At 48.8% G+C, this 20,277-nt stretch overlaps 1 protein-coding gene across 1 annotated transcript in view; it reads right to left on the bottom strand.

Annotated features, from left to right (window-relative positions):
* Positions 1–4,601: 4,601 nt before the first annotated feature.
* VWA3A (von Willebrand factor A domain containing 3A) overlaps positions 4,602–20,277 on the bottom strand; it is a 51,614-nt gene continuing 35,938 nt past the window's right edge. Inside the window, exons 21-33 of the mRNA XM_055562168.1 lie at positions 17,837–17,989; positions 16,306–16,396; positions 15,513–15,623; positions 14,858–14,955; positions 13,918–14,055; positions 12,887–12,995; positions 10,013–10,157; positions 8,906–9,050; positions 8,343–8,494; positions 7,466–7,589; positions 6,114–6,211; positions 5,897–5,962; positions 4,602–5,809 (exon numbers count right to left, since the gene is read on the bottom strand). Of these exons, the coding sequence (XP_055418143.1) occupies positions 5,911–5,962; positions 6,114–6,211; positions 7,466–7,589; positions 8,343–8,494; positions 8,906–9,050; positions 10,013–10,157; positions 12,887–12,995; positions 13,918–14,055; positions 14,858–14,955; positions 15,513–15,623; positions 16,306–16,396; positions 17,837–17,989 (1,416 nt within the window). The 3' untranslated portion in view covers positions 4,602–5,809; positions 5,897–5,910. The remainder of the gene's footprint in view (positions 5,810–5,896; positions 5,963–6,113; positions 6,212–7,465; positions 7,590–8,342; positions 8,495–8,905; positions 9,051–10,012; positions 10,158–12,886; positions 12,996–13,917; positions 14,056–14,857; positions 14,956–15,512; positions 15,624–16,305; positions 16,397–17,836; positions 17,990–20,277) is intronic.

The raw sequence follows: 20,277 nt of genomic DNA, 5'->3' as shown, positions 1-20,277 counted from the left end.
GAGCCGGGTGCTGCTGGGTCTCCGCCTCCACTGGGCCTCCGCCTCCACGAGGTCTCCGCCTCCACGAGGTCTCCGCCTCCACGGGGCGGGGCCGGCCGCGGCTTCGGGGACCGCCCCGCGCCAGCCCCTCGCCTGTTTCCCCTGATCCTGCTGCCCTCTCCACAACCTTGGTCTCTAAGGCGGGGACACGCAGGCTCTCCCAGAGGGGAAACCGAGGCCGGTCGAAGGGTGAAATGGGCCACTATGTTGGTGGGGAGAGGGCAGGAACGTCCTGCGTGCTGGGCCGGGTCCTGCCAGCATAGACGTCTTGAACCCCAAGAAAGGGTGTTTCTTTCTCCCACCCCCTTATCCATCCATGTCCTCTCCCATGCGGTCTCTTCTGTTCAGCCTGCCTCCTGCTTCTTTCCTCCTGCCCTCCTTCCTTCCCTCCCTGCTTCCTCTCTTTCCATCTATTCATTTTCCCACCTACTCTTCCATCCATCTCTGTCTATTCATCCAGCCTTCTACCAATTTAAAACTGTTTTTTGTCCGTTTATCTCTTCACCGACATTCTGTCTTTCCACTCAATCCATCCAGGTTTTCATCCATGCAGTTCATTCAGTATCTTTCTTTCCTCCCTTCCACCCATCTGTCTACCCTTCATTTCTTGTGTCCTCCACTCACCTCTGGGTTATCCATTCTCCAATGCCATTGTTCCACATTTAATAGGTTATTCTTCAGTGCTGTCCTTTCCCTTGCACTGGGGACCCAGATGGATCACACCATCCCTGGAAAACTCATTCACAAGTGGCAGTGGCAGAGAGGCAAGAATGTGCCCAGGAGTGGGCACAGATGATGAAGTGGAGCTAGGGGAGGGGCTGTGCTCCAAGGCTGACCCAGAACACCAAGGGCTGCTTACTTTGGAGAGGGCTAGTGCAGAGGCTTCACCTGTATGAACCTCCTTTGTGTGCATGGGTAGGAGCGGGGAAGAGAAAAAACCTCAGCCAGCACATGCTATGTGGCAAGTGGTAAGATATCTTGCTCAATTCTCACAACTCTGTTTTAGTGCTGCTTGCTTCATTAATCAGATTCAGAGAGATGAAAAGGGGTGGAGTGGGGGAGTGTAGTGGGGCAAGGCCATAGGGTCAGTTCAGTTCAGTTCAGTTCACTCAGTCGTGTCCGACTCTTTGTGACCCCATGGACTGCAGCATGCCAGGCCTCCCTGTCCATCACCAACTCCCAGAGTTTACCCAAACTCATGTCCATTGAGTCAGTGATGCCATCCAACCATCTCATCCTCTGTCATCCCCTTCTCCTCCTGCCCTCAATCTTTCCCAGCATCAGGGTCTTTTCAAATGAGTCAGCTCTTCGCATCAGGTGACCAAAGTATTGGAGTTTCAGCTTCAGCATCAGTCCTTCCAATGAACACTCAGGACTGATCTCCTTTAGGATGGACTGGTTGGATCTCCTTGCAGTCCAAGGGACTCTCATGAGTCTTCTCCAACACCACAGTTCAAAAGCATCAGTTCTTTGGTGCTCAGCTTTCTTTATAGACCAGCTCTCACATCCATACATAACTACTGGAAAAACCATAGCTTTGACTAGACAGACCTTTGTTGGCAAAGTGATGTCTCTGCTTTTTAATGTGCTGTCTAGGTTGGTCATAACTTTCCTTCCAAGGAGTAAGCGTCTTTTAATTTCATGGCTGCAATCACCATCTGCAGTGATTTTGGAGCCCAGAATAATAAAGCCAGCCACTGTTTCCACTGTTTCCCCATCTGTTTGCCATGAAGTGATGGGACCAGATGCCATGATCTTAGTTTTTCTGAATGTTGAGTTTTAAGCTAATTTTTTCACTCTCCTCTTTCACTTTCATCAAGAGGTTCTTTAGTTCTTCACTTTCTGCCATAAGGGTGGTGTCATCTGTATACCTGAGGTTATTGATATTTCTCCCAGCAATCTTGATTCCAGCTTGTGCTTCATCCAGCCCAGCGTTTCTCATGATGTACTCTGTATATAAGTTAAATAAGCAGGGTGACAATATACAGCCTTGATGTACTCCTTTCCCAATTTGGAACCAGTCTGTTGTTCCATATCCAGTTGTAACTGTTGCTTCCTGACCTGCATACAGATTTCTCAAGAGGCAGGTCAGATGGTCTGGTATTCCCATCTCTTTCAGAATTTTCCAGGTTATTGTGATCCACACAGTCAAAGGCTTTGGCATAGTCAATAAAGCAGAAATAGATGTTTTTCTGGAACTCTCTTGCTTTTTCCATGATCCAGCAGATGTCAGCAATTTGATCTCTGGTTCCTCTGCCTTTTCTAAAGCCAGCTTGAACATCTGGGGTCAGTCCCGGGTTTAAATCTTGGCTCTGTCACTTTCTCGTGTGTGTTTGGGCAGCTACAGGGCTCAGTTTCCTCATCCATAAACCAGAACTGGAGTGTATTTTATAGCTGTGGTGTTGTGAGACTTGTGGCTAACAAGATACCATAACAGAATGCCTAGTATCGTGCCTGCCCAGTCAGCACTTAACCAGTGGTAGCTGTTATCATTGTTATATGAGAGGTTGGGATTCAGTCCCAAGACCTGTGATTTGCTGCTTTGCAAACCATGCATCTGGTCTGTCCTTCCATTCACAAAGACCAGCCTTTTCTCTCCCACCAGCAGGGCCAGAGGACTCTTGTTCTCCAGGCCTAAGTGTAGTCTCATTAGGAAAAGCATAGTTTGCAACTGTTAACAGGTGTTACAGTTGAATTGTGCCACCCTCAAGTTCATCAACTGAAACACCCTCAAGTTCAGTTGTGCCACCCTTGAAGTCCTAAGCTCCAGTACCTCAGCATGTGACCCTAGTTGGGAAGAGTCATTGCAGATGTAAATAAAGATGAGGTCATACTCGAGTATGGCCCTAACCCAGTATGACTGGCACCCTTGTAAAAAGGGGAAATTTGGACACAGACATGTGCACGAGGACAGCATCATGGGAAGATTGGAAGCATGCTGCCAGAAGCAAGGAACTGGTAGAAGCCAGGAGAGAGGCTTGTTCCAGGCCTTTCCCAGTGCCTTCGGAGGGAGCACTGTACCTTGATTTCGGACTTCCAGCCTCCAGAGCTGGAGACAACACTTCAGCCCCTCAGTCTGTGGTACTTTGTCTTGATAGCCTGAGTGACATAATACAGTGCCCACGGGTTGTTTTCTCCGCACGGATGGGGATGATGTGGAGGGCGGCTGTCCAAGACAGAGACCAGACTGATATCCACTGTGGCAGGGACTGCAGTCACCGCTGTCTCCCTGGGCCGGTACAGAGCCTGGCCAAAGGCATGGCTTGTCAAGCTTTAGTAAACTGCGTTTTTAAACAATTTGATGAATTTTTACTTATCAGTGTAACCACCCCCAGACTGAGATACAGCCCTGTGGCTCCAACACACACAAGGTAATCACCTCTGACTTCTATCACCAATAATAGTTTTGCCTATTCTTTTTTTTTTTTTTGGTACATCGCACACTTTGTGGGATCCTAGCTCTCCAGTCAGGGATTGAACCCAGGCCCACGGCAGTGAAAGCATTGAGTCTTAACCCCTGGACCACCAGGGAAGTCCCCAGTTTTGGCTATTCTTGAACTTCATATAAATGGGATTACAGTGTATGTGCTCTTTTGTGTTCAGTTTCTTTTGCCCAATTTGTTCATAAAAGCTTGCTGAATATAGCTGTTCATTCTTTTTAAATTGATGTGCAGGATTCCACTGCAAATATGTATCACAATCTATTTGTCCCTTCTACCACTGATGGGCATTTAATTAGTTTCCACATTCTGACTCTTATGAATAAAGATGTTATAAGCATTCTTATATATGTCTTTTGTCAAACGTGGGCACTTGTTTCTCTTGGAGTGGAATTGCTGGCAGAGAGGAAGCATACTTTTTAAAAACTTTAATTAATTAATTAATTTATTTTTGGCTGCACTGGGCCTTTGTTGCTACCCGCAGGACTTCTCTAGCTGCCAAGAGCAGGGGCTACTCCCTAGCTGGGAGTGGCTACTCTCTCACTGCGGTGGCCTTCTCTTGCTGTGGGGCATGGGCTCTAGGGCATGGGTTTCAGCGTGGCGGTGCATGGACTTAGCTGCCCTGTGGCACGTGGAATCTTCCTGGACCAGGGATCGAACCTGTGTCCCCTCCCTTGGCAGGAGGATTTTTAACCGTTGGATCACCAGAGAAGTCCATATGTTTTACTTTAGTAAAATTTACTTTAGTCCATATGTTTTACTTTAGCAAAAATTGCCAAGCAGTTTTCCAGAGTGCTTGGATCAATTTACACTGCCCTACTTCCACCCCAGCAACGTGTGAGAGTTCCAGTTGCTCCCTATCTTGATATTGTCAGTCTTTATTTTTAACCATTCTAGTGGGTGTTGTGGTGGTTCTCACTGTAGTTTTATTTTGCATTTCAAAATAAAACTGATGGACAAGGCTGTTGAGCACCTATATATACACCTATTTTCATATACATAAAGTTCATTTATATCTGTTTGAAACTTTTGTCCATTAAAAAAATTAAGATGTTTATCTTATTGATTTGGAGTTCATACATCTAGAGATGAGTCTTTTTTTAAAGTGTGATTTTAATTTTATAGAAAAAATAAAAATTGCACACAATTTGAATATGTAAGTTTGCAATATCTAAAATAAGTTAGGTGTTACATGATATAAGAGCTAAAAGTATAAAAAATACTAGAAAGACCATGATCACAGTTTTTTTAAAGATGCAAATAAAATAAACATAGCTACATAGAAAAGCTCATATACCACCTTCTTGTAAAAAATAGTTAAAGCATAGATGAGTCTTTTAATAAAGTTTATCTCACCAAAAATTTACACACAGACATACACCACAATGATCACATCAGTTTAAAAGTACCTTTGATCCTATTAATTAAATAAAAGCAATTTTTCATGTCTTAGAAATGACCCCCAGTGATGTAATACATGACACATTCATTTTGTGTGTACACAGTGGGGCTGGCCCAGCAGATCCAGCCCAGTTTTCACAAGCTTGAGCCAAGCATTTGCTCTGGATTGGGCTCCAGAGCAGACTGCAGTCCAGTTTGGTTGAGCAGGGGTTGGGAGTGGTGGTGAGACTCATTTATTTCTTCTTCCTCCAGGATGGGCTGATGCTGAGTCTGTGCTGCACCCGTGGACTAAGGTGGTGGGAAAGCACAGAGCAAGAGGATTGGGGCCGAAACGATCCCATCTGGCTGGTCTCCAGAGCGGGGCTCTCATAACTAAGCTGCGAGCTCACAGTGTACCACGTGTCTGCCACATGGCAGGTTCTGGGGACCCAGAGATGGTTGGGACACCAGCCTCGTCCTGGGGGAGCTCATGGTCAGGGAGAAGAGACGAAGAAGCCAGGAAGCATGATGTGGCGTGCTAAGTGTAGTAAATGCCACCGCTATAAGGAGAGACGAGGGGTCAGAATGCTATGGGGGGAAGGCTGGAGGCTCCCAGCTCTTGATAGATCCCAGGGGCATCTTCACAGAGAACCTGATGCCATTTGCACTGTGCCTTGATGCATGAGAAGGAGTCACCAGCCAGAGGGTGGCAGAAGGATGCTCCAAACAGGGGGCTTGGTGCAGGACTTCCGGCAAGGAACAATCTTGTGACTGAAGTGCAGGGTGTGTTGGGGACAAGGCAGGAACATTAGGGTGGACCCAGGGATAGACAGCTTTCCTCTTGCAGCTTCCAGGGAGTGCTGGTGCCTGATGATGATGATCTGAGGGTTACAGCTTTCCAGAGCACTCTGTGCTCACAGCAAGATGTGGTTCTTTGTAGGATGGCCTTTCTATGTAGAGGAGTCCTTGTTTCTGATCCCTCCCCACAAAGCAGAGCATGCTGCCTGGCCCACACAGGGTTTGTCCCCTCCCCTTACCTGAGAACGCTTCTCTAAAAAAGAGTGACCTTCGGTTCTGGGTTGTTTTTCTTCTGGAGTTGGGACCTAGTGAACAGGAAATGAACGAAGATGCCCAGATTTTTGGGCCTGGAAAGCAGGAGCTCTTGGAGCAAGGGTGTCATGACTGGGGTGGTGCTCAGGGTCTGGGTGGGCTAGAGCTATGAGGCGGGGGGGAGGGCCTGCTTGAAGGGCGTACCTGATGGATTGGGCCTGCCAGAGGAAGCCTCTGGCCTTGGTGATCTCCTGCGCCAGTCTCCTTAAATCATCTCCTTCAAATAGTGGCAGTGCAGGATCCTTGAAAGAGGGAAATGAGTCTGAAGTTAGATCCATCAAATGACTGGGTGGGACGTGAAAATCCAAAATCTCAGGAGGAGAATTTTAGAGTGAACTCGGTGCAGCCTTCCTTCCAGTGCAGGAAATCTTGTGGGCCTCAGCTTGCATGTTTCCAGGGACAGAGAGCTTAATATATGTCAAGGCAGTCCTTCTGTAAAGGGGACACTTTGCAATAAGATGTCTGAGAGTCAGTGGAAACCGAGAGGGGCCCTGGACTTCACTGAAGTCATCACTGCTCCGCCCTGTAGAACAGAAGTGGTATATACACCTTATCTCACTGTCAATCAGTAAAACCTATCCAGCCCCTTCTCTATTTCTTCTATTAAAACAGCTCCACAGACATACCTTTTTCTTATGTCAACTAATGAAATTCCAGAGCTTAGCCTTAAAAATACAAATTCTCACAATTAGTAAGAGAATCTAAGAGAGATGAAAGTGTTCCTTCTCCCTGGAAGCAGTAGTGGGCAAAGGTCCCACTCTGCACCCAGGAACTATTCAAAGAATCTGATTTGATAAGGCATTAAACAGAGAACCTTCCCAATATCATCAAGTGTGTTTTCCTGTGTAGGATATGGATGAATACTTATTACTTTTACTTGTTCTGACCTCTATATCATTAGTAATATTTGCCCCCAAACTGTTACTCAAACAAAGAAATCATGCAAAGCACTCAACTTCAAAAATTTTGCCATGTCCTGTGACAGTAAACTTTAATTAAAAAAAAAAATCCAGAATTCTCGTTGATTGTTCTACTGGATGATTTGTTGGCCTGGAAATGTTATAATTCACAGCAGCACATCCCTAGAAGGTATGAATAGATACATAATCTTTCTAGCAGGTTGTAAAATCTTATTCCATATATGTGATAAAATCTATGACTTTACTATATTTATTTTTAACAGATCACACATTTGAATATCTGTATTTTAATGAATTTATGGTGAGAAGACAGAAACATGCAGGAATTAAAGCACAGAACTTAGGAGCATGGATGTCTGGACTCCAGCTTTACCATTTACTCTGACTTTAGGTGTATTCCTAAACCTGGCTGAGCCTGTTCATTCATCTGTTAAATGGGTACAAAAATGGTTGGTAGGATTAAAAGAGGTAATTTACAAAGAGCTAATTGTTAGTTAGGAAGAAAAAACCACACCTGTTGACATTGTATTTATTGCACCGTTTCAACAGAACTCACCCAGCAGCTCTACAACCTACCCTTTGGTGGATGAAGCCCCTGGTCAGCAGGCCCTGCATTTCGAGAAGCGAGTCCTCACCAACAGGGCAGTGATAGCGCCCCCCGGTGAGGGCGGCCAGGTCTCTCAAGAAGCTAGCCGCAGTCCTGTGGGGAGGAACAGGGGGCTGGGGCCAGGCCCACTGAGCTCTCTGTGAGCTCCCAGCCCCTGGAGAAGTCACGTCAGTGGGGTAATAGGTCTTGGACCCTGAGGCTGTGTGCCATTGAGACCGTGTCAGGATCACAAGCCCGCTCTCCCAGATGGTTTTTGGGTGGCAGTGGAGCTGCTGTGTGAATCGTATTCACCGTATCAGGGTCGCCCTCTGAGCACATGGCCCCATTCCTTAATTTATCCAGAGCCGACTATGTGTCTGGCCTGGCAGGGAGACAGTGTGCCTTTTACGGAGCTCATGGTTTGGACAGAGAGATTAAATATGAATGTAAGTAATCACAGCTTTGCCAATTACATTAAATTTTTTTTTCAGAAGGAGCTGAATCTCTCTTGTTTAACACATGTTCTTTCTTCTATGGCGATTGTTTATGGAAATAGCCATAGCTACTTTAAACTTTTTCCCCTAAATATTCACAAATGTGCCCCCAAGAAAGACAAAGTGGGAGAACACAGCATGTGACTGGGAACCGGTGCAAGTCTGTTTCCACACTGGAGAAAGTCGGGATGCCCTGCTGACGGGTAGGCAGGGTTTCAGTGGGATTCTCTCTCTGGGGCAATGCCTGCCCAGGGGCCTCCTAGCGGCTGACCCACGGGACTTGGGCCCAGGATGGCTCAGCTCATGGCCACGTGCCCCTCAGACACGTGGCGGTAGGTAAGTGGTGCAACTCGGCCACCTCCTCACTGCCCACCTGCAAGAGCAGTCCGGGGAGATGGTGTGCACTTTGATGTCTCTCTTCTCCTTGAGTCTCTGGACCTCACTGAGAATAAGGCTGCAGCTTGTGTCCGGCTTCCCGTCGGTCAGGAGGTATAGTCCTTCTACATCAGGAAAACTGAAAGCTTTCTGAAAGAGCACGTAGGCTGTCTGGCTCAGAGGAGGGGCCAACCAGGATGCAGAAACCACTGACCTGCTGTCCCCAAGTCTGCTTGGATCCCACCAACTTGTCATTAAGACTGTGAGCCTCCCCTTTCATCTGATGACAGACCAGGAAGCTGTTGAAGTTTAGGAAAAAGAGTGCAGCTCACTCCAGAACTGGTTAACCCCAAGAAAGTCACTTAACCTCTCTGAGCCTCTGTGTCATCATTTATAAAGTCAGAAATTCGAGAAACTCATTCTCACTGGATTGTTGGGAAGATGCAATGATTGAACACTTAGTAAATTCTACAGTGCTCCCTGTAAACTCTAAAGCATCATGCAATGTCAGGATTAGGGGTTAGGACAGTATTTCTGGTTGGGCTTGGTGGTGGAACTTGCCAGCAGTGCTTGCAAGACCGAGGTGCTCCCCTGAGCATGCAGGCAGGTCACCCACTGCATGGCCTTGTGACAAGCTGCGTCTGTGGTCTCCACCAGAGTGTCCTGCCACGGCTGTAGGCCCTCTGCAAAGCTGAGCAGGTTAAAACTGGGAAACAGGGAGAAGAAGTGGGGGGTGGAGAGAGGAAAAAGAGATTTTTTAGCATGTGCCAGTCTATACTGAGGGCTTCACTGATGGCTCAGTGGTAAAAAATCCACCTGCAATGCAGGAGACGTAGGTTCAATCGCTGGGTCAAAAAGATTCTCTGGAGGAGGAAATGGCAACCCGCTCCAGTATTCTTGTTTGAAAAACTCCATAGACAGAGGAGCCTGGCAGGCTACAGTGCATAGGGTCACAAAGTCAGACACGACTGAGCATGCACGCAGTCTATTTTGATCTTGGGGGAGTAACTTCCATGAGGACACATGCTTATCCCTGAAGACCCTACAGCAAGCCCTGGGCCCCCTGCAGACCAACCAAGTTTGAGAAGGTACAAGGTGAAAATTCTAGATGCAGACAGATTTAAATCCGCACTCAGTAATTGCTACTTACTGGTTATATGACCTTGGGCAAATGCCTTAATCTCTAAGCCCTTGTTTCCTTTTCTGAAGAATGGGGATAATAACAGGATCATTGTGCAGGCTGAATGACCTCATGCATGTAAAGTGCTTGGCACAGGAAACAGCTCTATAAATGCCTGCTCATTTTAATATTAAGGCAAGAACGAGTCCCAGCCTGGGGTCTGAGTTTCCAGCTGTCCCTTCGGGGTCAACCCTTCTGGGTAGAGAGAACAAACCACACCAAAACCTCCTCTTGAAAAATCCACAATTCAAGGCGATCTGGTGGTTCCTCTGATCTGCTTGCAATTGCCACTGGACCTGAGACGGATTTCTAAAAACCACTTTACTTCTACAGTAGAAGGCAGTGTTCCTTCCCACTATTCAGCTGAGTAGTTAGGAACCCTCCAGGCCCTTTGGAAGCATGAGGAGGGAGTGATCTTGGCCAGGGAAGCATCCAGAACTATCGCTTGGATCTTCCTGCCCCCATCCACCCGCACCCCTGCCTCTTACCTGTCACAGTGCTTCCGCAGCTGTTCCCATATCAGCAGGGTAAGCTCCGTCTTCACCTGCTGCAGGTAGGGGCCCATGGATCCCGACGTGTCCAGCAGGACGCACACTTTGCTCTCCAAAATGACACCGAACAGTCGGCGGCTGCCTGCTCCAGGGTGGGTGGGGGCAGAGGCCAGGGAGGAGCGAGGGTGGTTTTTCCCATTGCAGCTATCAAATACACCACACCCACCACCTGATCGGATGTGAACCCGCTGGGAGATAGCCTCTGTGGTGTTGCTAGAGTGGTCATCGTTCAAAGGCAGAGAAGGTCGGTGGCCTGGGCTTTGGGAGGTCAAGGGTTCTGCTGTGACTTTGCCGGAGATGACCTGATTATAACCTCCCTGGGCTTGAGCTTCCTCACCCCTAATGTTAGGTGATTGAGTTAAGTGGTGTTACAGCACTGTTTAGGGCTGGAAGCAATGTTACAGAACACAGAGTCTGCACGTTGGTCAACAGAAATCAAGTGGGCATCCACTGTGTGCCCGGCACTGAGCAAAGTGCAGTGGAGATGAGGGAGGGTCCCTGCCCTCACGGGGCTGCCAGTCCGTAAAGGAAAACAGATGTTATACTAACAGCTACCACTCTGCTGATGGTTCTGACAAACTTACAGGCATACACACTGGGGAGAATCTGAAACTGATGGATGTGGGGTGGGCAGCAGACAATCTACGGCTGAAGGATGAGGAGCAGTGGCCAAGCAGAGGAGGTATGTGTGGAGCAGACAGACTGAGAAAAGCTCTGAGTGGGAGAAGAGTGTGCCATGCGTGTGGGACAGAGAGAAAGCTGGAGAGGTTGGTACAGAATTTGGGGATTATCCCAAAGGGAAACAGAGAGGGTTAGTGACTTGCCCACGGTCACACAGACTGGCAGCGAAGCTGAGATTCACATCCAGGTCCCCTGATCCACATTTTAAGGCAACAGCTAGCCCCAGCCCTTCTGGCACCCCAAGGCTAAATGGAAGTAACATGGAGGAAGCCAAATAGCAGAAGATGGTGTGTCAAGCGTTCCTGAATCACACCTCAGATCTCACTGGAGGCAGGAGTAGAAAAAATGGAAATCTGCTGCAAAACGGGCTCACTGCTCTCCAGGAAAAGGAGGCCTGAGCTGGCTGGACCCACCACCCAGGAATCTTCCAGGACTCACGTTGGGTATTCTCTGGCAATCCTCATGGCCACATGAGGACAGGAGGGGAGCCATCCTAAAGCATGGGGGATGTTCTGTGAGGACAGCTAGCCAGCTGTCTGGGGGCCTCCCACACAAAAGGCCAGCCGATCCACCCTGGGAACCAGACAGCGGAAGGGAACACCCTGCAAGCCACTGAGCCCTGCAGTTGTTTCCCTAATCTAACTCTGCGTTCTTCCTCTGTCTCCATCATGACTAACCTTCCCAGTTATCCTATTCTTATCCCTTGGATTCCTACTAGGTTCCCCTGATTGCACTCCATCCCCTCAACGATTGGTGTCCACACAGCAACCAGAGAGACTGGTTGTAACTTAATCACATTTCCCTTATTTAAAACCTCAGTGTCTTCCCATTGCTCTTAAGATAAAATCTGGGCCATGGCTTCATCTTCTCGGGATGGATGCACCCTTTAACCTCAGCCAATCCAGCTTCCTTTCAGTCTTTGTACTCAGCCTAGTCCCCTGTTGAGCAGCTCAGCCACATCCTGAGAGTCTTTCTTCTCTTTGCTCAAATGATATCTAGTCATTCTTCAGATCACCTCCTCAGGGAAGCCCTTCATGATCTCCCTGTGTAGGCCCACTGCCCCTCTCTCCCTGCACCACGCCTGTCTCCACCTTATACTCGTCATCGCTGTTCTTTGGGTAACATCCTTCTCCTCTGAACCGTATGCTCCATGAGCTCAGGGACCACGTCGGGTGTTTCCTCTACCACCTCCCCAGCACGGAGCAGGAGAATGACACTATTTGCTGAATAATGAATGAGTGAATCAGTGCAGCATCCTCTGGGTGTGTTTTGAGGTGTTAGATGGTGTTGGGTGTGTAGCTGTGTGTGATGTGGGGGTGCAATTCGTACTACACCAGGAGTGACTGCACGGCGGGCCTTCTCACTCTCCTGGCAGGAAGTGTGTGTCGGAGTGGGGAGTGCACACAATGTCACTGTTGCCCCACGTTCAGCCTCTGACTTGACAGCTGCATCTGGGACTTGCAGCCCCCTCCAGAGGCTTTGGAGAGCAGTGGCAGACCACGGACTGTTTATACCAGGTTCTACTGCAGAGGACTGGACTTAATGAATCTGCACAGAAGCCCGAGCGGCCGACACTGGGATGCTTCCTCCTATTGTCCCAGGAACTCTCTGGGTCCCAAAGCCTAAACACCCTCCCATTCAGTTATAGCCTGGCCTTTTGGACTTGATGCTTCAGACCATCCTGATTCCCACCAAGCCGCCTCTGGGATGTGAGTCTCCCTCCCAGCCAGCCCGGCCACTGGCCTCTCCAGAGGGTCCTCAGTGCTCTCTGTAAAGAAGAACAGGAGCATCTTCTCTGCTGGAGACCCTCCTATCTCTACCTTCATGGACCAGTTCTTTGGAGCCCAATCAATGCTAAATTGAGGCTTCTGAGGGCCAACCCCTCAGTCACACCCAGGAGGTGGGGTGTGGGAGGCTGCCTGGACAGACCTGGTTCTCTCTGATGCTCTGGTCCGTGCTCCACCTCCTGTTATCCAGCACAATGCCTGACCTCTGAACCCAGAAGTCATGTTGCCACTGGGTGACAGTTTGTGAGAGCTTAGTGTGGGAAGGAGTGACCCTGGGGTTCCTGGGGCTGCCCTCCCCCTGCCCTTCATGCCCCCCACCCTCCAGGACAGCGGACAGTCTCACCGGACAGCATCCACTGCAGCCTCTGGACGTAGCGGTGCATCAGCTTGTCCAGGTGTGCGATGTACTCCTCTATTTCCCTGGGGGTGCACTCAATGTGTCTCACTGTCCCCTGGATTAAAGCAAGCAAAGAAAAATACTCCCCTGCCAGCTCTGTCTCATATCCCCATCAGCCCCAGAGCAGTTTAGTCTATTGTGGTTCACAATTTTTGCAACACTGTGAAAGCATACATTTTTGTTTGTTTGTGTAAAAGCTTTTTTTTCTTTTATTAAACTATCAAATGCAAGGGTTTAGGCAGGTGTGGGGGAATTGGGATGCTGGTTTTTGTGTCAAATGTGGTCACTGTCATAACTAAAAACTAAAATAGTCTCTCTAAATTTTAAATAGAAAACCCTTAATGGCAGAATGGGAGGTCGATAAATTTCACATTAAAAGATGACCTCGGATGGAGGAGGCAGGCAGCATGATTAAACTCCCATGAAACTTGTATGGTGGATAATTTTTAGCTTTACAGTTGACAATGTCTCATTAAAGGACAAGGAGATAAAATGTTTTTTTTTTTTAAGCAGGATTAGATTTTAATTTTGTACTAAATTTACCTGTTCCAGTGTCAAAGAAATTAAAAAACTACGTCAGAACTAGGAAATAGAGAAGCCCCCCTGATCTCCTGCCATAACCCCTGTTTCTGGCCGTCTTAACAGAACCACCGTCAGAATTGGGGTACAGAGTTCTTATTGGTGAGTATTCTAGCCACTGGCCTGTGATCTCAGCAACTGTCACTAATTCTCACCCCAGTGAGTCCCTAGAACCTTGACCATGGTCTCAGGCATTCTGAGGGGCTGGCTTCTCTTCCAACGGGGCTCTGTATCCTATTCCTCAAGGGAAGTCCCCCTTTGGGGGGTTGGGGTTCTTAGCAAGAGGAATAAAAGCTGGGGCTCATACATTCATGTGGACTTTCCCCTAACACATTCAGCCATCTGTGTCTGAGAAGAGAAAGGAGCTGGGAGTGAAAAAACAACCAATCTTGACTTACATTGATCTCTATGCTGGGGAAGACACTGCAGTATTTGGCTGATGCCGACGTCTGTACTGATTTTTGATGAGTGCAGTTGGGACCAAAGTATCTGGAGACCTCCATCTTTAGTTTCTTTAGCCCATAATTTGCTACCCACTTTGGAATAAAGGAAAGAATGATTATCTTGGATAATTTTGGCTTAATGGAATGATTGACTCATCTTTCAAAAACCTCATGTTTGAAATCTGTCTTGTATTTGAAATGTGGGGTTCCCTAGGTCTTCACCAAGATTACCTCACATGCACATTCCTGCCCTGGTGCAGGAGAGAGATGCAAAGAAATATGGGAACCAGGGAACAAAATTTACTGAGCACTTACTACTCCCTGGTCTGGTGAACCCTGTGGCTTCCTCCATTTCCATATCAGCCTCTTCCATGAAACTTGAATGGAAACCCTGATTGGTCTCAAGTTTAAATCAATTAAGACATCACAATAAGAGATACAAGAATGATCAGGTTTAAAGCAATCAGAGTATGGCATCCAGGACTGGACCAATCAGAACCAAGCTCAGACTGACTGGTTGCCAGAAGAAAAGATATTCCTATCTTTGGATCCGAGCAAGAAGAGGGGTTTCTGGTACTTGCATCCAAAAGGATCTGATACCACTAAGGACTTTACACAAAATATACTTCAATTAATCAGCAATCCTATTAAGTACAAGAGTTTTCATTTTATAAATGAAGACACTGAGACTGAGTGACTAGCTCAAGGTCACCCAGCTAGGAAATGGCAGACTCAGGTTCCCATGTAGTTCTCTTTAATCCTTATCCTGACACTTGACACAGTCATTCTAAGCAGATTTGGTCTCAATTCCAAGTATGTCCACCTTCCCAGATATAACGGTTGGTGGAAGGAAAGATTGCTTGGGAGGCACGTGCTGGTACAAACAGCATAATACCTCTTGGCTGGAGCAGACTGTATCCTTTCTGGGCAACTCAATAGACGATCTAGTCCTTCTTAGGCCCCTTCCTTGAGGGTACTTCTTGTATACCGAGCCTGGGAGAAAGAGAGCAGAGTTATCTTGTGCAATTCTCTTACCCTCTCCTCCCTTTTCCATGTCAGTTTCTGTCAATCAAGTCAGGTGTAACATTCCTTAGGTGCAACTTGCTGAGAGATAGGAGGGACTCTTAGGGGGATCTAGGGAGGTCTTCTGGGTCCCCCTACCCCACCCCACCCCACCCCCGCCCTTCTCAATGAGTTGTTACTGGGACCTGTGCCTTTCCACAGCTATCAATCCTGCTGACTTGGGGGACTTATGCCCACTTCCTTCCCAGTCAATCTGAGGACACTGCCCCTCGTGAACAGAGCCAGAGCGCTGTACCCAGGGACCTGGGGGAATGCCGACATCACCTCTTCCCATTCCACTGCTTTCTGTCAAGACTTTGCAAGCTCACTTCCTTGGGTTGGGAGATCTGAGTGGTGTGAGGATAGGCCTGCTCTGGGGGCACTGCTGTCTGTGTCCTGGAGGGGTAACCCTCCCATGGGGCTTGATCACCTTCCAGGTCTTAAGGGGCAAGGGGGCTGTCCAGACATCTGTGTAGCCGCCAACTCACCCACGTTATTCCCTGTCTCTGTGTAGAACAGCGAGAGAGCTATTTCTGCATCTCTTGATTGGGTCTTCTTCCTCCGCTCGGCAGTCCTTTTCTTCACTGGCAGGGCTGCAGCTAGAGGACATTTGGCCTGTTGTCTGAAGCAGCCTTGAGGGTTTATGCAATGAAGCTATGCAGCTTGGCTTAGAGACTTGTCAACTTCAGCTATGTTCTGCCCTTAGAACTGGGGCTCCAATGTGGCTTTGAGGTCCTTTGGGACGACCTGACTCTGGCCTTACTGGGATCAGCAAAGCTAGACCTGCTGTTCCTTACCAGGCTTGGTGCGAGGTGCCTCCCGGTCCCTGTCTGGTTTTATCCTCACAGTCCCCTAGTTTACAGATGAGGCACGGGGGACTCAGAGCCAGTGAGAAGCAGAGCAAAGATTCTACCCAGGTCTTGCTGACTCTGGGACTCCAGAACTCTGCTCTGAACTGCTATGCTCTGTTTCTGACATTAGAAGTGAGACACATGGTCTTAGGTTCTATGAGCTGAATACTTTCATAAAAATACCAGTGCCTTGTCATGACCGGCTGGCACTGGACACTCTCCTTAGTCACTCTGAGCCTGAATTTCTTCATCAGTAAAACAGAGGAACGAATAGATTCCTTGCTGTTTAGGATGGATGGTTACAAGCTTTAAAGGGGACAATCCTAGCAGAGGGCAGGTGCACGATCGCTGATCACTTTAGTGACTGCCATCACTCATCCATGTCTTAGCCGTGTTTGTGGGCCCCTCCCACCCCGTGGCCATGCCTTACCTGGGGGGATGCCTGCTTTGCCACTGAGTGGACGCCACGGCAAAGCTTTCAAGGGGGGCCTCTTGTCTCTGTCAGGGTCATCTTTAACGCTCTAGAAAACAGGCAGCCTTTCCCATCAGAGGCCTGTTCTCTGTGGTAGGGAGCACCCCCATTACCCCAGCCCCAATATGTCAAGTAGGAACCTTTGCATGGAGAGGCCTGAGGAAGAAGGTTTCTCATATGCTCAGCCCTCTCCTGCAGCAGATACAGAGAGGACCCTGGTGTTTGAGGTGAAAAATATGTGTGTGTGCATGTGTGTGTGTGTGCATATATAGGAATGGGTACATGCGTGTGTGTGTTATGAGAGAGGGCCTGTGGAAGTTCCCTGGCGGTCAAGTGGTTAGGACTTGGAGCTGTCATTGCTGTGGCCTGGGTTCAATCCCTGTTCAGGGAACTGAGACCCCACAAGCCATGAAACATGGCCAGAGAGAGAGCTTGCTAGGACAGCTCTGGGGATTTGCCTGAACCTTCTTCATCAGTTACTCGCCCCTCTTCCTACTGGACTGGGATTTCTGGGCCTCCAGAATGACCAGCAACCACTCAGTAGTTTCTCTGCCATGTCGGGCCCCTCAGCTTTGAGGGAGAGGTTCCTTCATTACTGGGCGCAACTGGAACGTGGTGACAGGTGCACAGAGTCACCCAGGCCCGGGACCAGCTGAGCCCCATCAGCTACCCAGGGCCCCTTCCCTCGTGTCAGGAGGCCTGGTAGGGGCCCCGGTGCAACCCAAGCCCCCTCACACAGAAGGCCCAACCGGCAGACTCCGGGACCCTGGGGTTTCACCTCAGAATTTGGGAAGACGAGAAGGTGCTGGCTCCCGACTCCACCAGTACCCGTGTGGACAGAACCTCTCGAGAGTGCAGCCTCGGGAAGGGAGCGAGCTGGGTTCACCAGAGTCTGTCAGCTGGTGAAATGCTGAAGTGTTCACACACCTGACTCTGGCTGCTGCTCACAAGTGCTGAGGAATCTGGGGTCTTCCCCCAGGCACACCCCAGACGCCCCCTGTGATTGCTATGGTGGACACTTTATGCAGGACAGATTTTGGCAGGCTGTGAACAAGGATCAACCCTGCGGAAGACCCAGGTCCAATCAGGCCCCTGTAAGCCTTGAGCCGAAGCAGTAAGAGCCCATTAGATGCCACACCACCCTAATTCCTTTGCCCCTGAGAGACTCTCCAAATGAGCCTTCCTGCCTTGTAACCAGCACGTGTAATAATGGGTGCCAGTTCCAGGGAACCCTTAGTACCATGAGGCTGGGACAACCAGGCAGAGCCAAAGCTGGAGTGGACGGGTGGCCAGAGCTGAGAAGCAGGCCCTGGGGGTCTCCTCCCCCTTGGAGGCCGGGCCACTGACCACTGAAAACACTATCCCGGCCTCCACTGGCCCTGGGACCTGGGGACCTGGCCCAGGCCACTTCACGATCTAGGTAAGACCAAGAGACAAGGTGGAAACAAAATCCTCTGTGTGTTATTGGGGTGGGGGCGGGGAGTCAAACCATTCTGGCCACGGAGGGTGCTGTGGGCTTGGAAGGACAGAACTTCCTGGGCTGGCTTCTCGGCTTGAGCACATTCGACTTCTCTTTCAGGAGGGCCACGCTTTGCTGTTCTTTTCCAGACTGGTTCTTCAGGGAGGACACGAGTAAGGCACACTGCAGTGGGGATGGGGAGTCAGCCAGGTGCCTCCCCACAGGGAGTGTGTACACACACACACACACACACACACACACACACACACACACAGAGCAGGAGGCGCTGAGGCCACTGGGGCCCCTGGATTTTTCTTTGAGAGTTCTATGCTCAAACCTACTACTAATAAGTACAGAGGTCCTGGGATGTATCAGGCTAGTTAGTGGGCTAGTTTGTGCCTGGGGGTCTCAAACCCTCTTGTCCACAAGGTGTGTGACTACACAGGTAGGGTAAGTGCCATCTTATCCCATTTTACAGGTGAGGAAGTAAATCTTACGAACTTAAAGGACTTGCCCAAGGCTACCACAAGTATACAGTGGATCTTCCATTCATTCTCAGGTGGACCTTGTCCCAAAGCCAGTTTCGCTCCATATGTGGACCCTGTGCCCACGGCCAACCCTGGGGGCCTGCAGAATGGTGGTGTAATACTTGGCTCCTTTGCCTACCTAGTTCTCAACTGCCTGAAAGATTCTTCAATAATTATTCTCAATCAAAGCATTATTCTCAATCAAAGCACTAGAAAGCACCGCGTGAATGTAAATAACACCATATAAGGGTGGATTAAACCAGTATTTCACATTAACACCTTGGGAACGAGTTTATCAAATGAGGGAGCAGGACTAATGCGCACCTGAGAAGCAGTTTTTTCAAAACACCAAAAGAGGGGCCCTTTCAGGGTGGAAAGCTCAGACACATTTCGGGGAGCCACAGGTCTGCCAATCCATGGCCCCACCCTCTCAGGAGCTCACAACGTAGTTGGGGAGACAGGCAGTTCTGGCAATGGTGGTCCTTGAAATATGAGTCGCCTACATGCTCTGTCCATCTCCAGGCTTCAACTGCCCCACACCTCTATGTCTGGCCCTCATCTTAATGCACCTGCTAGAAGGATGCCCCCACTTATTATCTCACAAGTCCCACAGACTCACCTTTGTTCTAGCCTCTCTGAACCCTGTCCTGATTTCTCTCTCTGGGTCTATGGCACCACTGTCTACCAGGTCCCCCAGCAAGTCACCCCAGGATTTCTTCTTCTTTCTCACCCCATGTATTCAATCAGCCACAAGTTTGGTCAATTCTTCCTTAAAAACATGATCTCAAGTTTGTTCTTTGTTTCTGTTCTCATTGCTCCTGATGTGATCTGGTCCCTCTCTCACCTCACCTTGAACTGCTCAACTCCTTCTCTGAGGAGGTGACACTTTAGTGAACCCTGAATAATACGGATGACCTGGGAGGGGAACAGCTGGCAGAGGAAATAGCAGGTGCAAAGGCAAATTTGGGAATGAGTTTGATCTGCTCAAGGGTGTACAGGCCAGGATGCAGAGCATACAGACCCGAAACCAGTGACTTATAGGAAACCCTCATGTTTCATTGGAAGCCTTTGGTGTCTGTGGATCAGCACAAAGGTGGAAAGCTGATGTGAGGGGAGTTGTGTCCCCCAAAAGACACGGTCCAAACTCCCGGTACCCGTCAATGAGACCTCACTTGGAAACATGGCCTTTGTAGATGTAATTAAGATGTAAGTTAATGAGGCTGTACTGGAAGGGTGGGCCCTTAATCCAATATGACTGATGTCCTTAGAAGAAAAGAGACACAGACACACACACAGAGGGAGGAGAGTCATGTGGAGATGGAGGCAGAAATTAGAGTGAGGCTGCCACAAGCCAAGGAATGCCAAGGAGTGCTGGTGATAAGGATGCCCTACTTGACCAAACTCTGGTCATGCTCCTCTGAGCCCTCTTCTTGACTGGGTTTTGACTCCTCCAAAAACACTGCAGATGGTGACTGCAGCCATGAAATTAAAAGACGCTTGCCCCTTGGAAGAAAAGTTATGACCAACCTAGACAGCATATTCAAAAGCAGAGACATTACTTTGCCAACAAAGGTTTGTCTAGTCAAAGCTATGGTTTTTCCAGTGGTCATGTATGGATGTGAGAGATGGACTATAAAGAAAGCTGAGTGCCCAAGAATTGATGCTTTTGAACTGTGGTGTTGGAGAAGACTCTTGAGAGTCCCTTGGACTGCAAGGAGATCCAACCAGTCCAACCAAAAGGAAATCAGTCCTGAATATTCATTGGCAGGACTGATGTTGAACCTGAAACTCCAATACTTTGGCCACCTGATGTGAAGAGCTCACTCATTTGAAAAGACCCTGATGCTGGGAAAGATTGAAGGTGGGAGGAGAAGGGGACGACAGAGGATGAGATGGTTGGATGGCATCACTGACTCAATGGACATGAGTTTGAGTAAACTCCGG

This window comes from Bubalus kerabau, chromosome 23 (genome assembly GCF_029407905.1).
Source record: "Bubalus kerabau isolate K-KA32 ecotype Philippines breed swamp buffalo chromosome 23, PCC_UOA_SB_1v2, whole genome shotgun sequence".
In the NCBI taxonomy this organism is placed as follows: Eukaryota; Metazoa; Chordata; class Mammalia; order Artiodactyla; family Bovidae; genus Bubalus; species Bubalus kerabau.
This window is presented reverse-complemented; position numbering and strand designations above follow the sequence as displayed.